The sequence below is a fragment of the Bos mutus genome, chromosome 21 (assembly GCF_027580195.1).
Source record: "Bos mutus isolate GX-2022 chromosome 21, NWIPB_WYAK_1.1, whole genome shotgun sequence".
NCBI classification, from domain to species: domain Eukaryota; kingdom Metazoa; phylum Chordata; class Mammalia; order Artiodactyla; family Bovidae; genus Bos; species Bos mutus.
This window is the reverse complement of record NC_091637.1, coordinates 1604433-1621297: the sequence shown is the minus strand read 5'-3', so window position 1 is coordinate 1621297 and position 16865 is coordinate 1604433. Positions and strand designations below refer to the sequence as shown.

Below are 16865 nucleotides of genomic sequence, written 5' to 3'. Positions count from 1 at the left end.
CTCAATTCTGGTTAGCTGGTTAGTTTTTTATCTTTTTTCAGATAATTTAGTAGTTGTACAGTTCAGTTAATGGAGAAATATACCTATGGGTTCATTTATCATCTATACAAAACTAACTTTGATATATATTAAATAATCTTTAGTATAAATTAAAATATCTGTCTTAATAATTTTTTCACCCTAACATTGAAAGAACTCTAGGTGTTTTTTCAGCAGTGTATATTAAATTCTATTAAGTTTTTAAATAACTCCAAGGTTTTCTGAGCTCCCTAACAAAAAGATTATTTTATAGGTGATCTAGCTATCTAGAATTGCAAAATAGCCAGCCAGCCAGATCTTTATCACAGAAATTACAGCATATTGCCTGATCCATGGTAGACACTCAAGTGTATAATTAGTCATGGGACAAGTTTTGTCTTGATTGTCTTTGAATCAGAAATAGAAATCAAAGATCGTATTTCATGATCATCACAGAGAATTAGTTGCTCTGCAGCAGTGCCAGCATGTGCTTTGTATTCCTTTCCCTTTCAGATCTTAATTGGAGGGAGATGGATGGATATATTTTATTGTTTGTGTGTTATACTTCACTCTAAAATGTCACGCTGTTTAAAAAAACCAAAATGTTTTTTAAGATGAGTAATTTTATATAAGTTTATTCTACAGTTTCTGTGTATACTGTGTAAGAAACTATTTAGGCAGTGAGATTATAAACCTCAGAAAAGAGTACTCAGGAGTTATTGTTGAATATATTTCTAAAGTAAAATATACCAATTTAAGTAAAAACTTTTTGGTGAAAACTATATCTTATTCTGTAGTTAATGGTTTGTTGTTTGGATCATGGTAATAATGAGTTCATGATTCAAATAATTTAATAATTCATTCAGGTCCATTGTAACAGACACTACCTTAAACCTGATCATAGCTGTGTCACAGTTGTTTTTTCATTGGATCTGTTTCTATAAGGCCTACTAATATCTAGGATAACATTGGTCATTCTTAAAATTTTTTTATGTTAAGTAAAACTTTGGGAAAGGGGATGGCACATTTACAGAGGTAATATCTTAAACAAAGGTGTTCTGCTTACTTTGATGCTAGTAAACAGTGGTTACTAGCTTTATAGACTGATGATACAAGTCTTGGGCCCTTTGTGTTTTATCTCTGACGTCTTGATTCCTCACATCATCATTTGATTTTATTTTCAGTTATAGTCCTTATACTTAACATTCACATGTTCTTTTGATCTTTGCCTTTTTATCGCCTTTCATTATTCTGTACTTTGTCCACCAGTAGTTTTTAGGTTGCAGTCACAGTACTGATTCTTTTAAGCTCTATCATTCCTTTTAATTTTAATTCCAGTCTTGTTTGCTCATTGTTCACTGATACATCTTCACTTTCTGACAGTTGTTGTTGTTTTTGTTTTTTTTTTTACCAGTCACACCATGCAGCATGCTGAATCTTAGTTCCCCAACCAGGGATCAAATACACGCCCCCTGCATTGGGAGTGTGGAGTCTTAACCACTCAGGGACGTCCCCTGATAGTTGCTGTTTATTTCATCGCCTTTGTTCTTGTATTCATTGTTTATTTTCCAGCTTCCTATTAAGTTCAATTTAAGATCATTTTCAACTTTCATGTTATATTGCTGGCAGTTGTTTCAGTGGTTCTGATGTCAGTGGTTTGCTGTTGGTACAGGAACATTAGCATACTTTCCTCGTATTTGTTTCCTTAATAGACAAATTAAGTTGTTGTACATAATGTGATCAGAGTATAACTCTTATTATTGTAGGGTTTTTTGGGTTTTTTTGTTTCTGTTAAATACTGGACTGTTCCAAAAACTGAGTCAGCAAATGTGGTATTTGTGTCATTGATGGTGATGGTTTTCCTTTTCCTTCATTGATGGCTGAAACCATTCCCTCTGCTGTTTATTTGATCTGTTCTCTAAAAAAGTTGCAATATGGCAACAGTATTTTCCCTGCATGATTTATTTAAAAAATTTACAAACAAGCAGATAAGTTGATGCCATGTGCCTGTCATCTTTGTTTTTGCTCAGTCATGGCTGACTCTTTGTGACCCCATGAGCTGTAGCATGCCAGGTTTCCCTGTCCTTCACCATTTCCCAGAGGTTGTTCAAATTCATGTCCATTGAGTCAGTGGTGCCATCCAACCATCTTATCTTCTGTCTTCCCCTTCTCCTCCTGCCTTCAATCTTTCCCAACATCAGGGTCTTTTCCAGTGAGTCAGTTCTTCGCATCAGGTGGCCAAATTATTGGCGCTTCAGCATCAGTCCTTCCAACGATTATTCAGGACTGATTTCCTTTAGGATTGACTGGTTGGATCTCCTTGCAGTCCAAGGAATTCTCAAGAGTCTCCTCCAACACCACAGTTCAGAAGCATCAATTCTTTGGTGCTCAGGTTTCTTTATAGTCCAACTCTCACATCCATACATGACTACTGGAAAAACCATATCTTTGACCATATGGACCTTTGTTGGCAAAGTAATATCTTTGCTTTTTAATATGCTGTCTAGGTTGGTCATAGCTTTCCTTCCAAGGAGCAAGAGTCTTTTAATTTCATGGCTGCAGTCACCATCTGCAGTGATTTTGGAGCCCAGAAAAATAAAGTCAGCCACTGTGTCCACTGTTTCCCCATCTATTTGCCATGAAGTGATGGGACCATACGCCATGATCTTGAATGTTGAGCTTTAAGCCAACTTTTTCACTCTCCTCTTTCACTTTCATCAAGAGGCTTTTTAGTTCCTCTTTGCTTTCTTCCATAAGAGTGGTGTCATCTGCTTATCTGAGGTTATTGATATTTCTCCTTGCAGTCTTGTTTCCAGCTTGTGCTTCATCCAGCCCAGTATTCCACATGATGTACTCTGCATATAAGTTAAATAAACATGGTAACAATATGCAGTCTTGATGTACTTCTTTGCCTATTTGTAACCAATCCATTTGTTCCGTGTCTGGTTCTAACTGTTGCTTCTTGACCTGCATACAGGTTTCTCAGGAGGCAGGTAAGGTGGTCTGATAGTCCCATCTCTTGAAGAATTTTCCACAGTTTGCTGTGATCCACATAGTCAAAGGCTTTAGCATAGTCAGTGAAGCAGAAGTAGATGTTTTTCTGGAACTCTGTTGCTTTTTATGTGATCCAACAGATGTTGGCAATTGGATCTCTGGTTCCTCTGGCTTTTCTAAATCCAGCTTGAACATCTGCAGGTTCTTGGTTCATGTACTGTTGAAGCCTTGCTTGGAGCATTTTGAGCACTGCTTTGCTAGCATGTGAGATGCGTGCAGTTGTGTGGTAGTTTGAACGTTCTTTGGCTTTGCCTTTCTTTGCAATTTGGAATGGAAACTGACCTTTTCCAGTCCTGTGGCCACTGCTGAGTTTTTCAAATTTGCTGGCATGTTGAGTGCAGCACTTTCACAGCATCATCTTTTAGGATTTGAAGTAACTCAGCTGGACTTTCATCACCTCTACTAGAATTTTTCATCTCATTTGTCATCTAGATTGTTTTTATTATTTACATTGCTTTGTCACATATCTATCCCTCTACTTTTATTCATCAATCCATCTTTTTTATCCCCATACATTTCAGTCACTGACATCCCTTTCCCTGAAGGTGAAACCATTCTTAAAAAGATTTCTGCCACGTTTTCTAGAGTAACTTGCCCTCCACATATGATTTATTCCATAGAACATTTACTTGTAGGACTGTCTTACTGATTCATAGAAATAAGGTAAGTCAGTGGGAAGTACTGTTTTAAATGTGTTAAGTAATGTCAAGAGTCAAGATCATTGAGAGCACTCTCACTAGATGGTTTCACAGGATTAGATAAGAAAAAGTACCTTTAATAAAAAGTCAGTATGTTATAAAGTACTTGGTTTTTTTTTTTGCATAAAATAAAAGTAAGATGTAAGGAAATTATAGAAAGTAAGCCAGAACCCATCTTGAGATAGTTTTGAATGACCTATAACGTGTCACTGAAGGAACCAATAGGGAAAAGACCTTTCTTCATATCTTTCCTGTTTTCTCATTTTCTTCCTCCTCTTTCTCTCTCCTTGTCCCTTCTTTATCTTTCCTTTCCTCCCTCCCTCTTTTCTTCACATTTGAGGGAGTTATGCATTTTATTGCACTGATTTGCTGATTGAAAAGAGTGAGGAGGCCACGTGATTGGATGGAAGCATCACTGGAGGGCACAGTCTCTAAATTAAGAGTTGGGAAATTGTTTCTCTCATGGCCTGGTGGTATTTATTTTAGGATCTGCAGGCTAGACTGTACAATCTCTGAAAACTACTCGGCTGTGCTGCTTTAGTGTGCAAACAGCAGTAGGCAACATGTAAATCAATGAGCATGGTTATGTTCTAAGTAAGACTTTGTGGATGCTAAAATTTGAACTTCATGTAATTTTACATGTCACACGATTTAATTTTTTTAACTGACTTTCTCAACCATTTAAAATTTAATAACAATTCTTAGTCTACAAAGCTTTTAAAAAAAAGCAGGTGACAGATTTGGTCCATGATCTTTGAATTGGTAACTCTTAGTGTATAGGGATTAATCTTGTACAGGTTATTTACCAAAATGTCATTATTAGCATACACATTTCCCAATGTCGAGACCTTTTTTTTTTTTTTTTTTTAGTATGCTCTTAATTAGATGGGGATACAGAATTCTGTACAGCTAATTCCGGGTGTCAGTGAAGTGAGGGAAGAAGAAAAATACTTGATATGGTTGATCCCACTGATAACATGGAGATTCTGGCTTGGCCTTTCAGTCTTGTCTCATCAGTCTAGCTGCTGTTCCTAATTCTTGGGGCAGAGAGGTGGATCAAATAGAGGGGCCTACTCCTAAATCTCTTCTTAATGGTATTAAAGGCCCAAGGTTTGGAGTCAAACCTAGATTCAGATCTCTTATAAGATGTGTGACTAGTTATGTAACTCCTCTGAGCATAATACAGACTTTTAGGATGGTAGTAACAATTAAAACAATAATGGTGGCTAACACTTTTGGCTAACACTTTGTGCTTAAACTGTGTGCTATGCAGTGTTCTAAGGACTTTTTATATATATAGTAACTCATTCAGTTCTCTCACAACCATAATAATTGTATATACCATCATTTTTAAAATGAGGAAACTGAGACACAGGAGATTTTAAAAAACGTATTCAGGGTCACATAGTTACTAAGTGGCAGAGCCATCATGTGAACTTGGACAGTCTGGCCTGAGTGTGAGCTTTTAACTTACAGGGTTTACTATCTTCCAAAGTGAGAGCATCTGTAAAATGCCTAACATGTAGGTCTTCAAAAAATAGATATGTTTACTTTGCTGAATAGAGTGCTACCTGTTCCTCAAGAAGCTTGTGTTCTTGTGTGATGCCAGATATTCCATAAATATGAGATTCAAATTATGGTTTTTCAGAATGCATTTTACTTTTTTCAGTTACATACTATTTATAGGATATTTTTTTCCGTATAAGTTTTTTAGTACTACTATTGTTAAGAATTGGAATTGAAATGTATCACCTTCTGTAAGACAGTATGGTCGACTTAGACTCTGAAGCTGGAAGGCCTCTGGACTCCTGTTTTTATCCAAGTTCTGCAGTTACCTTTGTGTGACCTTGGATACATGGTTTGACTCTGTGTCCCTTTTTGGCTGTAGACTGATGATAATCCTCAGAGTCATGGAACTCAGCTGAGATAACCTGTGTTATGGTGCCTAGCAGTGTGTCCAGTATGATACCAGCTATTCAATAAATGCTAGTACTTTGCTGACCTCCCTGTTATAGGGAGCCTTAAAGATTGGAAACTGAGGCCCAATAGTACAGCTGCTTTGAGACTTAGAGCCAGTTTTCTGACTTCTCAGTCTTGTTCTGTTTTTGGTGTTCACACTTGTTTATGCATTACATTAAAAAGAATTATGTATATGACTTTTTTTTTTTTTAAGGACAAAACCCAACATTCTTATTAAAAATAGCTAAATTATTTTTGGTATTTTGAACTTTGAAACTAATCTTTAAAAAATCATATTGATAATTTAGTAAACCTGGAAGCCATTCAAATCACATATATGAAGTTTTAAGACCACTAACATTTCCCCTTTCATATGCATTAATTTTAATAAAGTACTGTTATAGAAAAAATAACTTCCAAGCAACATGATAGAATAATTTTAAAAACCCATCCAATCACATTCAGAGAAATGGCTATTAACACTTTGAAATAAAAAAGGCTAATTATGACAGTACTTTGTAACTGACTTTTACAATTAAAATATCAATTAATGTTATCTATGCTAAATTCAGATCTTGATAATTTTTATTTGTTCCATTGTGTGGATGGATGGTTATCAGTTCCTTTTAGCAATCTCCTATTTTTATGGTATGTCAGTTTTTTCCCAGGCTTTATAGAAACATCGTATTTTGCAAAACTGTCCTATTTCACCAAAAATGGGATCTTTGGTTCATATGGTTGATCCTCGTATTCATTTTTAAGACTTTTGATGCATGTTAATAATTTTCTGCCAGAAAGAAAATGCATATTTATTTATATTCTCACAAGGGAAAGCTATTGCATTTTTGAAGAAGCAGCAATATGTGGCATAAATCTTATAGATCCTTTTTTTCTCTTTACATGTTGTCACTTTAATATTTTGCACAGTAATATATTTGGAATAATATTTTAATTTTCAGGAGTGGAATTATTTATAACTGCATATAATATATCTCAAGTGATGTTCATGCAGTTTTTAAGAGCATTTTGTGGGTTTTTCTTTTTTCCTCTATTTGCATGTAGTAAGTGGTAAATTTGCATGGAACATCTGAAAAACAGAGCGGCAGAATGAATTGAATGTGTTTATTACTGTTTGTCACTTAACTTGATAGTTTAGAGACAAAGTCCTACTTTTGAGAGAAAATTGAACTTACTAATGTGTCCCTTATTTGTCTTCTTGTGAGTTGTTCCCTTTCTCATGATTAACAAGATGTATCTCACGATTAACAAGATTTAAACTAATACTGTTTGCCATTTAGTCCTACATGTTTGTGAGATAATTGTAAGAACATCTTAAGAATTAAATTAGGTAAATTATTTTTTCTAGTTATGATTATTTGATGTTTTTATTCCTACATGTGTATTTGGAACCAAAAAGAATAGCTATGAATTATGGTTTTTTTTTAATTCAGTAGACTACTCAAAGTTATGGTCATCTTATAACATCAATAGTAGTAGAAGTATATAGATCTTAAGATTTGAATAAACCGTAAAGATAGAAATCTAGTCCAGCTTCTTACTTGATGAAATAACCCCTTCTTCAGTATTCTTGCTGGGCTTCCCTGAATGGCTCAAATGGTAAAGAGTTTACCTGTAATACAGGAGACCCGGGTTCAATCCCTAGATTGGAAATACCCACTGGAGAAGGAAATGGCAACCCACTCCAGTTTTCTTGCCTGGAGAATTCTATGGACAGAGGAGCCTGGTGGGCTACAGTCTCCTGATTACAGTCAGTTCAGTTCAGTTCAGTTGCTCAGTTGGGTCCAACGTTTGGTGACTCCATGGACTGCAGCATGCCAGGCCTCCCTGTCCATCACCAGTTCCCAGAGCTTGCTCAAACTCATGTCTGTCGAGTCAGTGATGCCATCCAACCATCTCATTCTCTGTCGTCCCCTTCTCCTCCTGCCTTCAGTCTTTCCAAGCATCAGGGTCTTTTCCAGTGAGTCGGTTCTGCAGCCTACAATGAGTCAGCCTGCAACGAGTCAGTGAGTTGCAAAGAGTCGGACATTACTAAGGGACTAACACTTTTACTTTGACTGACCTTGCTAGGTCTTCTGGAACAGCAGTAATGAAACATTCAATTCACATACATTAAGCTTACAAAGTAAGAGGGGTATAAGATTTTGCTCTAAAGAGAGTTTAAAATATTTGATATTCCCATGGCATGGTATTAATGAGGTATTAATGGTACCATGGTATTAATGAGGAAGTTTTAATGACACCTTTTGGGTTCAGGGTAGTATGTTTTGAGCCACTTTCTTGCAATATAATACAAGCTTTGAATATTTTATTTATAAATATCTTTTTAAATTCCCCATATAGTGAAACAGGGAAGGGGGGGGTCTTTTTTGTTCCGCATAGAAGTTCTGTGTTACCTATCAATCAAGTATTTACAGACTGTTGAAACAAAACGGGGATTATGTAAAAGAAAGCTGGAATGGTACTTTAGATTCTTCATTTTCTTAGTGTTAGTTTTAAAGTGATAACATACTAAAACTCTTAGTCACAAAACTTTTCAGCTGTTGTGCTAAACAATTAAAACACATCAAACAAGCCCCACTCACCAAACCAAAGGAAAGCACATTCTATGAAAACAGTATTTTGACAAGCACTGATACTCCTAGGTCTTCAGAAATAGCTATCAAATATTTCTCCAGTTAAAGGTTTTGTGTAAGTAGCGCATCTCCATTTTCTATACTTTATCTTAATATGCAAGTTTATTACTTCAGTGCTTGACTAACTTTTGCCTTGCTGATGATCTGTTGAGCTTTGTACCTGAGAGCTGTACTAATCACTGTGCTTATTGTTTGAATGTCTGGTACAGGAAGCGAGCAGCTGCAAAACATCTAATAGAACGCTACTACCACCAGTTAACTGAGGGCTGTGGAAATGAGGCCTGCACGAATGAGTTTTGTGCTTCCTGTCCAACTTTTCGTCGTATGGATAACAATGCAGCAGCTATTAAAGCCCTCGAGCTTTATAAGATTAATGCAAAACTCTGTGATCCTCATCCCTCCAAGAAAGGAGCAAGCTCAGCTTACCTTGAAAACTCTAAAGGTGCCTCTAACAACTGCTCTGACATAAAAATGAACAAGAAGGACGGGCAAGGAGCAAGAGATGATTTTAAAGGTAAGTTGTTCTATTTTTAATTGAGAATTTTTGACTGAAAACCAAATTAGAGATTTTCAAAATGTGTGAGGTGTTGGTGTTGTCGTTTGCTTAGGACATGTTTATAGTGGAATTGATTTTTATGTGGAAAAGGGCAGAACTAAATAATAATTGAGTTAATGATTTAACTCTTTCACTATTCTTATGGTCTCTAATTAGAAGCAGATTATATTTCCAAAAGTTCATTTCTTAATGGATTGATTAGAAATATTAAATGTTTTCCACTAGGAAAAATGTATTACGTAGTAGTTAATCACATAAGCTGGCCATGAAGTCAACCAGCTTAGAATAGCTGGCCTAATATCTGGAATGCATTTTGGAACCTGAGCACTATATAGCAGATGGAGCAGAAAGAGGAATTTCTATTTCTGAAGACACAGCAAATGTTGTAATAGTTACCTGAAGAATAATGTTTTTCCTTCTAATTTATTCTTTCTGTATCATGCTCATCTTCTCCCAGGCATTTAGCACACTCATACTGCCAAGAATCATTACCTAACAATGGTAGACTCCATCCAAGCCTTACTTTGCTGTCTAATCACCCAAGTTTTCTTTCTCCCAGTGAAGGCAAATCAGTATTAGAAACAAGCTAATTGAATTTCTGAATGAATGACAGCCCTGCCCAGAGGTAATTCTGTTTTAAAAAAGGAAGCTTTTTGTTTAGGATGTATATAAGTTAAATCTCTATAAAGTTTTCAGTAACGTCATTTGAATCAAGTTTAAATTAGTGAAATGTTGTTGTGTTATAGCTTCTATTCATTTCCACAATAAAGCAGTTCTTACAACTTTATACAACTTTATTGTGTGAATATTTCTATTCTGTGAATTAGTGCACACCGTAGATAAATAAGGGAATGTTGTTAATATGTATAATGTAAAAGAAGGGCTTCCCATATAGCTCAGTCAGTAAAGAATCTGCCTGCAATGCAGGAGACTGGGATTTGATTCCTGGGTGGGAAAGATCCCTTGGAGAAGGAAATGGCTACCCACTCCAGTATTCTTGCCTGGAGAATCCCATGGACAGAGCAGCCTGGCGGGTTACAGTCTGTGGGGTTGCAAGAGTCAGACACGACTGAGCGACTGAATCACCAGCACATTATGTGCATTTTCCCAGTAAATGTGTATCACAAGAACAACAGTTACTGTGAATGTAGGGTGTGCTGTCACAGTTGAATGCAGCAAGCCATTGAGGTTTATAATACAGGATGGGTGTACCCATCTTTTTGGCTATGTGCTTTATCTGGATTAGAGGTACTTAGTGGAATCCCAGGGACAGGGGAACCTGGTGGGCTGCCGTCTATGGGGTCGCACAGAGTCGGACACGACTGAAGCGACTTAGCAGCAGCAGCAACAGCAGTGGTTAATCCCAGTCTTCGTGTACTGTTTAAGCTCAAATCTGTATAATTTAGCAGTTTGTTCTTCCAGTCTGCAACACTCTTCTTCCGTCCCCTTTTTCTGGCAGCATCTGTATTCACTGTTGTATGTTTCCACCAGGAATCATGAATGCGTCAATGCCACTAGTACTTTTGAGTGCCAATTATATTTGCTAGCTCTAATTTCAGTTTTGAGTATTGAATAGTTTGCCCTAAACTCTGATTTTGCATGAGAATTTAAGTATAAAATGGTATAGATTAATAATATTATTCAAATACACATATAAAATATATAGGTATATCATACAAAAATGTCTCAATTATTGTTTTCTCAGTAGAATGCCTCATGATACCCAAATGTTAGAATGTTTATATCTCAAAATGCAGTGTCCTTTTAGCTAATTTATACTTATGTCTGAAAGATTCAGCTTAACATTTTAAGCAAAACACTATGTGGATAAAATGTTGGTACTTTTTATGTAGAATTAGTAGAATGTCAGAAACACTTGAAGGTGTTCTAAAGGGCATGACATGTCACCAAAAGGGTATGTGGCTCTAGAACGTTGCTGTCCAAACATAAGCCATGTTTACGGCATGCAGAGCGTTAACAACTTTATGATTTGATGATTAGGAAGCACAGTGTCCTGTGTCCTAACTGGATAGTTATTTATAATAGCTACTTACCATGTATTGGTTGCATATTAAGAAATTAGGATTTTTTTTGCATTATCTTAAAAGAACATGTTGTAATTTTTTTCCCATTAAAATAATGGGAAATACACTCCAGTTAGCAGTTTCACACTTTCCAGGAAGAGATTATTGAAGTTTAGAAGAAGATGCCTATGTGTTTTTAATAGAACAAACCTAAGGATTTATTCTTAGAGGGTGTGGCTGTAAAAGAATGTGTTGCCAGTCTGGTATCAAGGACCAAAGATTAGATTTGTGGTGTGATAAAAATCTGGTATATTGGTGGTTCAGCATTTGGAAGCTGTTCATTCACTAATCATTTGCATTTTAAAATGTCTTTTACTCTAAAGCAAATATAAAAGTAGAGGTTGGAATCATATTAAGAAATTTTATATGTTGTACAGTACAAGGGTCCATTTGTCATAATGACGATAATTATCTACATGACTAAAATTATCCTTTGATGACAAAGCTGTTATTCTTTTGATTAAAGGGATAGATTAAGATTTTTGTCAATAACATTGTTTTCGAATATATCTTCTTAAAGTTAATAGACAAAATATATCACTTGTTCCCTTTCCTATAAACATATCTGAATAATTTATTCAAAATTACGAAAACTATTTGGAGTGCTTCATTTTTATTTCTGCCACAGTTTGATAATTTTTACTAGCCAATATGAAAAGTGGTCTTGAAATGTTCCCAGGTGGTGCAGTGGTAGAGTATCTGCCTGCCAATGCAGAAGACTCAAGAGACATGGGTTGGATCCCTGGGTCAGAAGATCCCCTGGAGTAGGAAATGGCTATCCATTCCAGTATTCTTGCCTGGAAAGTTTCATGGACAGAGGAGCCTGATGGGCTACTGTCCATGGGTCCCAAAGAGTTGGACATGACTGAGCACAGCACATTTTTTTTTAATTTGTTAAAGAACAGTTTTATGATGTGTAGATACCTCTATAGTCTTTGTTTTCATAATTTGAAATGGTGATACTAGTTAGCTTATTTTATCTACTAATAAAAAATAAATGATTTTTTTTCTACTCAAAATATGAATTAGTCATGTTTGCCTCATTTATCAGGAAAGCAAACCCTCAGAAATCTACTGATAGACTTCCACTGAGGTCTGCAGACCTGTTTCATAAATCGGTCCCCCAAGTGCGAGTGAGGATTGGAATACTAGTGTTTAGTTTTCGCAGTTTCTTTCATAATGGCATGTCATGATAAAGATTGGTGAATGAATTTGGAGTTAGCTAGCATAAAGTACCTGCCCGGATGTATTAGAGAGCTGGAGGGAAGAGAGCAGTTTCAGAGGATCACATTTCAGATATGAAGTGATTTTAGTCCTTCCTTTGGAGTTAAGACGTAATTACAGTAGAGAAAGTAAGTTAATAAAGCCATGCAAACTAAACTGATATGGCTCAGGACACAAAAGTCTTGGGGTATTAGCAAGCATAAAACATAGACCTTCTTCTGTTAGTTTAGAATGAGATATTGTGTTTGGTCATTAAATATTTCATATCCTTTTAGTAATTGGTTAATCTTACCTGTCAAACATTTGAGTACTTTGAGTAATGCCAGACACGTTTGATAATAAAGGATCAGAATACACACACACACAAATAACATGGAACTTTCATATTTTTAATTATCTTTGCCCAGAGTATTTATTCTTCTTTTTGCTATTGATTTGTAAAGTGAAATTTGGTTTTCTACTGTTGTAAAGGCTATTTTCACTCATCTTTTTATTTAATGTAGTTATTTGACCATAGCATTGAAGCACTTTTGCTTATGTATTTTCATTTAAAATACATTTATTTTATTATTGTATCCCATAATTTGTTGTTATTGAAGTTTTATTTTATTGAAGTACTTATAATATACAATAAATTGTTGACTGTTAAAACATTTTCTTTTATACCTTGGGGTTTTCCCAGTGGCACAGTAGTAAAGAATCTGCCTGCCAGTGCAGGAGATTTGGGTTTGATCCCTGGGTCAGAGAGAATTTCTGGAGTAGGAAATGGCAAACCACTCCAGTTTTCCTGCCTGGAAAATTCCACGGACAGAGGCTGATGGCCTACAGCTCATGGGATCACAAAGAGTCAGACAAGACTGAGCACACACTATTTGATATTCATGCAAGTCATAACAGAAAAAGTACTGTTACTGAGGTATATTTCTCAGCTTTGGTAGTGAAAATTTGTAATTATATAGGCTTATTTCAGATAATAGGATGGATTTTTCTGATTTTTTTTTTTAGTTGATAATCAATCATGGAATGAGTACATTATAGTTAATTTTAATTTTAAAGTTGTTTTTTTTTTCTTAGTTGAACTTCATGGGAGCTTTATGAAGTGTTAAGTCAACACATTGCTGTATTGTGTGATGTTCCCAAGCATTGGGGTTTGCTACTTTTTGAGTTTGATTGTTTTACATTGTTTTCCGCTTCAGTCACTCAGTACCTTCTTTGAAAAGGTCAAACACTATAAAAGCTCAGATTAAGGTGCACAAAATAAATCAACATTTGAGTAAGATCAGAACTTGGAGTTTTAGAAAATAGTGTGTTAAGGTTCATTTTTGTGTGTGGGCTTGTATTTTTTTCTTGAGTCAGGAAAGTGTGAGAGAAGGAACACATGGAGGTTTTCTTTTTCTAATGTATCTCATGCAGTGGCAGTCTTCTTAAGTACTCATGCATTCCATAATCTCTATATTTACTCTATTCCTCTCAAGGGAATATACATATAGATTTAAATTTTGTCATTAAAGATAACGAGAGTCATAGCGTTGTCTGGTTTTTCTGAAAGAGGATAATGGCAGATATAAAAAAGTCTAATAACAAAAGCTTCTAAGTAGGCCTAAGCCACATTATTTAAAGACAGATATGAGAGGGAGGTAACATGAATTCCAGCAAACTGCAACAGACTTTGTCATGTCTGTAACAATCCATTGCTCCAGATATTTTTATCTCAAATAGTCCTTGAAGTGTTCTCTTCTTTTTTATTTCTTCTTTGATTTCATTAGCATTTCACCTTGTTAGCATTTTTGTAACTGTGAAAATGTGTAGTAAGTTGAATTCAGTCTGGCCTTTCATGATCTCCTGTCATTTTTGCCTTAGGATATTATTTCTTTATAGGGAAGAATGGATATAATAGAAAATCTTAATAAACTCCCATGGATTTAAATATTACAAGCTGAAAAAACAGTGGTAACATCAGTTTAGGGGAGATAACCATTACTTGTATTTTAAAGACTGAAGTCAAGGTGGAGGAAATGAAAGGCTTCTTGTAAGGATCAGCTAGAGTGCAGTATTAAGTAGACTCCAGAACGAATGCTGTCTTATTACAAACAGTGGAAATTTATTTCTAGCTCGTCCAACAATTGTAATATCCTGGATTGGCAGAGAGTTCTGGTTCACGCAGTCATTCAAAGATGGAGCTTTATTGGCAACTATTATCCTCAGCACAATTTTCAGAATCATCCTAGGAGTGTCATCCCATTAGCCAGAGGGAGAAGAGCCTTGGCCTGAAAGTAGCACTTATCTCAGAAAGCTGGGAAAGAAGGAGAATGTGTCCAACTCTGTACCCAGAAAGGAGAGGAAGTAAATTTTGGTGACTACTAGTGGTATGTTTTGGAGAAGGAAATGGCAACCCACTCCAGTGTTCTTGCCTGGAAAATCCTGTGGATGGAGGAGCCTGGTGGGCTGCTTGCTATCTGTGGGGTCGCACAGAGTCGGACACGGCTGAAGCAGACTTAGCAGCAGCAGCAGCAGCAGCAGCAGTAGTTATGTTTCTCTTGTCTGCTTGTAAGTTGCCTTCTTCCCACTCTGTTTTTTAATTACTCTGTAACTATTTCCTGTTCCCCTGTAAGATTTATTCCAGCCTATTACTTGGCTGCATATGGCAGTATCTGTCAACTTCAGAGTGTATGGTTAGTGATAATATTAATTCTTCTCCGTCACCCACAGAATGGTCAACCTGGGGGGGAAAAAAAAGAAAAAACAAGTATAAAGGAAGACTCAGAAAGGAACTGGTTTGGTTTTAGGACGTGGGCTGTTTCCAAAAGAAGACTCTGAAGGAACCTTTCTGAAAACATTGCCTCAGTCCTAGTCTTTTGAAAACAATAGTGAAGTGAGAAACCTCTCAGAAATATGTTGTTGTTTCTGGTCTACAGTGAGGAATGTGATGAATCAGCACATGATATCCTTGATCCATATTTACAGTTAATGGTGCATGTTAATATATGCCATCATTGTGAAAAGAGTTTGAGCTCATTAAGTTTGAGCTGTGTATAAGAATGTATATAGAATATAAAAGAATGAGTAAGGTTGTACTGCTGTTACTAGTACATTGGGAAAAAAAGATAAGCATGTTTTGTTTGTTGAAACAAAGATACTTTTTAAAAATAGTTGTAAATCACAAGTGGTATTTAGTGTAAAATATTTGGCTATTTTGTTTTTCACTAGAATTTATTAAAGCAAACATGTGTGTATATTATAAAAATAAATGTTCTCTCTTCTCCTAATTTTCTAGATGTGACTTACCTAACCGAAGAGATGGTGTATGAAATTCTTGAATTATGTAGAGAGAGAGAGGATTATTCCCCTTTAATTCGTGTTATTGGAAGAGTTTTTTCTAGTGCTGAAGCATTGGTACAAAGCTTTCGGAAAGTTAAGCAACACACCAAGGAAGAACTGAAATCTCTTCAAGGAAAGGATGAAGATAAAGATGAAGACGAAAAGGAAAAGGCTGCATGTTCCGCAGCAGCTATGGAGGAGGATTCAGAAGCATCTTCCTCAAGGATAAGTGATAGCTCACAAGGAGATAACAACTTACAAAAGTTAGGCCCTGATGATGTGTCTGTGGATATTGAGGCTATTAGAAGGGTCTACACCAGATTGCTCTCTAATGAAAAAATAGAAACTGCTTTTCTCAACGCACTTGTGTATTTGTCACCTAATGTGGAATGTGACTTGACGTATCACAATGTATACTCCCGAGATCCTAATTATCTGAATTTATTCATTATTGTCATGGAGAATAGAAATCTCCACAGTCCTGAATATCTGGAAATGGCTTTGCCACTATTTTGCAAAGCAATGAGTAAGCTACCCCTTGCAGCCCAAGGAAAACTGGTCAGACTGTGGTCTAAATACAGTGCAGACCAGATTCGGAGAATGATGGAAACATTTCAGCAGCTTATTACATACAAAGTCATAAGCACTGACTTTAACAATCGAAATCTAGTGAACGATGATGATGCTATTGTTGCTGCTTCCAAGTGCTTGAAAATGGTTTACTATGCAAATGTAGTAGGAGGGGAGGTAGACACAAATCATAATGAAGAAGATGATGAAGAGCCCCTTCCTGAGTCCAGTGAATTGACACTTCAGGAGTTATTGGGAGAAGAAAGAAGGAACAAGAAAGGTCCTCGAGTGGACCCACTGGAAACTGAACTTGCTGTTAAAACTCTGGATTGTCGAAAACCACTTATCCCTTTTGAAGAGTTTATTAATGAACCACTGAATGATGTTCTAGAAATGGATAAAGATTATACTTTTTTCAAAGTAGAAACAGAGAACAAGTTCTCTTTTATGACATGTCCCTTTATACTGAATGCTGTCACAAAGAATTTGGGATTATATTATGACAATAGAATTCGCATGTACAGTGAACGAAGAATTACTGTTCTCTACAGCTTAGTTCAAGGACAGCAGTTGAATCCATATTTGAGACTCAAAGTCAGACGTGACCATATCATAGATGATGCACTTGTCCGGGTAAGTTGGGCTACTGTTTAAAAATTAGTACTAGATCCAGTACCTAATGATGGGCATGCTGTAATACAGTTCAGTGAATTCATTTTATAAGTGACTT

At 36.0% G+C, this 16865-nt stretch overlaps 1 protein-coding gene across 12 annotated transcripts in view; it reads left to right on the top strand.

The window, feature by feature from the left end:
• UBE3A (ubiquitin protein ligase E3A) overlaps positions 1-16865 on the top strand; it is a 97057-nt gene that overhangs the window by 56909 nt on the left and 23283 nt on the right. For 6 of the 12 annotated variants that reach the window (XR_011461617.1, XM_070358147.1, XM_070358146.1 and 3 more), the window contains 2 exons: positions 8593-8897; positions 15522-16768. Coding sequence is in view for 11 of the 12 variants with exons in the window: in XM_070358146.1 (XP_070214247.1) it covers positions 8593-8897; positions 15522-16768 (1552 nt within the window). In the remaining variant the exon portion in view is untranslated. Of the gene's footprint in view, positions 1-8592; positions 8898-9435; positions 9565-15521; positions 16769-16865 lie in introns of those variants that run through there. The other 6 variants (XM_070358150.1, XM_070358149.1, XM_070358148.1 and 3 more) reach the window with 3 other exon arrangements.